The sequence below is a fragment of the Triticum urartu genome, chromosome 1 (assembly GCF_003073215.2).
Source record: "Triticum urartu cultivar G1812 chromosome 1, Tu2.1, whole genome shotgun sequence".
NCBI classification, from domain to species: Eukaryota; Viridiplantae; Streptophyta; class Magnoliopsida; order Poales; family Poaceae; genus Triticum; species Triticum urartu.
Genome location: NC_053022.1, coordinates 524,992,350 through 524,996,875, shown reverse-complemented (window position 1 = coordinate 524,996,875; position 4,526 = coordinate 524,992,350). Strand labels below are relative to the sequence as shown.

General features: G+C 52.5%; 1 protein-coding gene and 1 pseudogene across 1 annotated transcript; one reads left to right on the top strand and one right to left on the bottom strand.

Annotated features, from left to right (window-relative positions):
• Positions 1-473: 473 nt before the first annotated feature.
• Positions 474-1,755, bottom strand: LOC125537453 (peroxidase 2-like). The gene is made up of 2 exons (XM_048700774.1): positions 1,458-1,755; positions 474-1,369 (listed from the first exon to the last, which is right to left on the bottom strand). Exons 1-2 carry the CDS (start codon positions 1,683-1,685, stop codon positions 599-601), a joined length of 999 nt encoding a protein of 332 aa, XP_048556731.1. The 5' UTR covers positions 1,686-1,755; the 3' UTR covers positions 474-598.
• Positions 1,756-2,688: 933 nt separating this feature from the next.
• On the top strand, positions 2,689-3,975 carry LOC125533040 (annotated as a pseudogene).
• The last annotated feature ends 551 nt before the right edge of the window (positions 3,976-4,526 follow it).

Sequence of the window (4,526 nt, the reverse complement as noted above, 5' to 3'; positions counted from 1 at the left end):
TGGAGCTGTCTCTCTGGTTTGAGAGTCGAGGGACCAAAGTGGGAGTTGAGGGAACAAAAATGGATTGTTCATGTTTTTTGAAGCATCTAAAATCTTCCTCTGATCAAAACAAGCTGCGTGCATCACTTTTATTATTTCAACAAGGAACATTGATTTGTAATTAGACATGTATAGTCCCTTTGTTCGTTTCTAGTGTTGTTACTTGGAAAATCATAAAGGAAGCAGTTCCTTTTCCGGTCATCGTTGATGGCAACATTCTCGATGTTTTATGCACCAGCTGAGGTAATCCAGGAGTAGGTTTTTGAAGCAATCTTTTTCTGTTCATCAAAACATGCTATGTGCATCACTTTTATTCTTTCAACAAAGAACATTGGTTCGCAGTTAGACATGCACAACCCCATATACACGAACAATTCCGTAGCTTGGCTACAATTGAACCAAGGAATAACCAAAGAAAAGAAAAAATGGCAACCAGTGAAAGAATCGCGAAATTTTACGACATGAACTCGCTTTGCAGGTTGAAGCAAACAATCGTCAAATTTTACCATGCATGCACGTACGTGCGCAGCTGCTGCACTACGTATACGTGCTGCACTTATTAGTAGTGGTTGATTGCGCGGCAGTTCTTCCTGATCTGGCCCTGGTAGCCGGTCTTGACCTCGATGCCGGCCATCTTCACCATGGCCTTCTCGAACCTGTCCTCCCACCACCCGGGGATTTTGGCGTTCTCCACCACCATTCTTGCCGTCTCCGCCGACGTCATGAGCGCCGCGTCAGAGGTGAAGAGCACCGTGTGCGACAGCACGTTCTTGTAGTACTGCCTGTCCAGCCTGTTGGGCGTCACCACGTCCTGCATCACCGTCGGGTCATTGCCGCCCGGCGTAGCGTCGGCCGGGCACTGGCCCCTCAGGAACGCGGCGAGGCCGCCGTTGATGTCAGAGGGGGTGTTGAGGCGGTCGGAGACGAAGGACGAGCAGTGGGAACGCCCGATGGTGTGCGCGCCGGAGAGGACGACCAGGTCCTCCGCGTTGAGGCCCTTGATGACGAAGCTAGCGACGAGGTCGCTGAGGTTGGACGTCGGCGGGACCAGGAACTTGAGCGGCTCGGAGGCGTTGGAGAAGGTGCCGTCGCGGCGGCCGGACGGCATCTGGAAGTTTATCTTGCCCCTGCTGAGGATGCAGGATGCGTCACGGGCCGCGAAGGCGACAATGTCTGCACAGGAGACGACGCCCGGGCAGGCCACCTCGAGGGCGTCCTTGATCGCGTCAATCAGCTCAAAGCCGCGTAGGGTAGGGTCGTTCGGCGGGCTGAGCTTCTCCGGCGTCGGGCTGAACGGGGTCGGGTCCAGGAGGACGGAAGCATCACAGCCCTAATAATCATCAACTCAACGAGATTAATCGAGTCTGACTAATCAGCTATGTACGTACATACGTATATGTTTGCAAATTCGTTAGTACCTCGACGAAACAGTCGTGGAAGAGCATGCGGATCATGGCGGCGCCATTGCCGGGGTTCTGGGAGACGGCCTTCTCCATGACGCCCTTGACGACGGCCTCCGCCTGGGGGCACTTGTCGTGGTAGTAGCCGATCTCCAGTGGCCAGAAAGGGCTGGCCTGGCATCCCACTGCGAGGAGCAGCAAGGCACAAGCCACCAAAACCTGCAGCTTTGCAGCAACAGCCGCCATTTCTATTTCTTCGAAGCTAGCAGAAGAGAGATCAAGTGTGAGAAGTGCTCGATCGGTGGAGAATAATGCCTGTATGTTGATATACCTCCAGCAGGAAGCTATCTATATATAGGTGGACACTCGAGGACCTAGCTTGTCCGACAATATATGCACATATGTTGGCATGTGCTTAAAATCAACCATGATTATCTTGGCTTCGTTGGAACGTTATTGCACCGGGTAGTTGCCACCAATCGTCGTTGAATTTGAATTCACTCACTTTACTCCTCCCAGTGGCACCGAAAACTAATCGAAGACGTCTTCGGTAATGATATGATTGCTAAATCTCAGTCGATTGAGACTTAACAAGGTCTCAGCCGTTGTTATATTGATGAGATCTTAGAGCAACTCCAATGGGCGACCCATTTCGTCCGCGGCCGTCCGTTTGGGTCGGCGCGGACAGAAAAGGCGGCCCAACGCACCGACCCAAACGGACGTGCGTCCGCTTTTCGTCCACGGGCGACCCATTCTCGGCCCAATTTTTAGCCTGATTTGCGTCGACGCGGACACGCGACGGACGCGCGCTTGCTTTCCTACTTCTGTCCCCGGACCCGCTCATCTGTGGCACATTGGCCTTCCCTCTCCCCAGCCAACAAGCAACCCTCGCCCCCGCCTCCTCCGTCACCGACGCCGCCGCCCATTTTGCCGGCGACTCTTCCAGCTGCCGCCGCCTCCACATCCACCCAGCAACGCCGCCCCTGCCCCCAGTCGCCCGCCGCCGCTGTTTTGCTGCCGGGGAGCAAGCTGGTTCCCCGCCGCTGTTTCCCCCACGCCCAGCCGCCCCGCGACCAAAAAGACGCCTCGCCGCCCCAGCCACAGACAACCGACACGCTCGTCGGACGCCGTCACCCTCGTCGGACGCCGGCCGGGCAGCTAGCTGGTCTGTGGGCGCCGCGTCTCCCCTCGCCGGCCGTCTCCTTCTTCGACGCCCGCAAGCTGTTCGACAGTTTGCCAAGGTACGAAAATGGACTCCACCGACGAGTTCTTTTTCCACAATTTCCTTTGCGACTCCGACGATCCGTCCGACGACGAGGAGATATTGGCTGCTGTGTTGGTCCATCACCACCTCAACAACCATCGGCCGTTATTCCGTGGCTCCATTCTGGGCCACCTTCCGGCGTTGAATCGTAACCGGGAGAGCGGGCATTTCCTTCTCTAGAAGGACTACTTTGATACAACAAACCCATTGTTCAAACATCACAAATTCCGCCGCCGGTTCCGTATGAGTAGGCATGTTTTCAACCGTATTAGAGAGGGAGTGGTCGGCTATGATGACTACTTCGAGTGCAAAGAGGATGCCGTCGGCAAGATTGGTTTCTCCTCTTGTCAGAAATGCACTGCCGCCATCCGAATGCTTGCATACGGAGTGCCCGATGATCTCATTGACGAGTATGCCCGTATGAGCGAGTCTACATGCCTAGAGTCCCTGTATAAGTTTTGCAAGGCTGTGATTGCTGTATTTGGCCCTGAGTACTTGAGAGAGCCGACAGCTGAAGATACAGCCCGTTTGTTGGCGATGAATGCTAGCAGGGGCTTCCCGGGGATGCTTGGCAGCATAGACTGCATGCACTGGGAGTGGAAGAACTGCCCTTCTGCTTGCCAAGGGCAGTATAAGGGACATGTCAGGGCTTGCACTGTCATACTAGAGGCCGTGGCGTCTCAAGATCTCTGGATCTGGCACTCTTTCTTTGGCATGGCTGGATCACACAATGATATCAACGTGCTTCAACGCTTGCCGGTGTTTGCTAGGCTTGCCGAAGGCAACAGCCCACCGGTGAACTTTACTGTCAACGGCCACACCTACGACAAAGGGTATTATCTGGGTGACGGTATCTATCCTCAGTGGACCACTATTGTCAAGACAATACCCAACCCTGTCGGAGAGAAAAGGAAAAGATTTGCCCAAGAGCAAGAGAGTGCTAGAAAGGATGTCGAGCGTGCCTTTGGTGTTTTGCAATCTCGATGGGGCATCGTTCGGTATCCTGCTAATACTTGGAGCACGCAGAAACTATGGGAGGTGATGACTGCTTGTGTGATTATGCACAACATGATCGTAGAAGACGAGCGCCCGGAACGTCTGTATGATCAAGGCTTTCAGTTTCAGGGTGAGAATGTTGTGCCTGAGCATGGAGTAGCGGCAGCATTTGAGCAGTTCACTCAGTTTCATGAAGACATGCGTGATTGGGAAACTCACGTGCAACTGCAAAATGATTTGGTTAAGCATATGTGGACTCATGTTGACAACCAATAGATGTCTCTTTTTCATTCGTTTTGTAAAACTATGTGAAACATTTTTATTTTTATTTGGCCTGTAAACTATACTATTTATTTGGACGGACTATTTTGTTTGTTAAATTTTCATTTCACCATATGTGAGAATGCAATGCAAAATTGGGCGGCCAGCCGGCCACGCCTGCACATATGGGTCGGCGCGTTGGGCGCGCTGCCGACCCATATGAAAAACAGGGCGGACGCCGGGCGGGCGGCCGACCAAACGGACAAAAAGCGGACAAAATCGCCGTCCGTTTGGGTCGGCCCGTTGGAGTTGCTCTTATGTAGAAATCCGTGCATTTTTTATTTTTTACTTTATTTCTATATGTTGTGTCACTCAATTGAGACTTGGCTAAGTAGTCGAAGTCATTGAGATCTTACCACAAATAGGATATTTTGTAGTGACAGCTAGCAATTCACTAACCCTGATGGTTACATGCGGTTGACTCGACTGATGTATGAACCGGTAATATACATAAGCTAGAGCTAGCTATTTCGTAATACTAGCTAGAGAGCAGCTGATTGACGTAG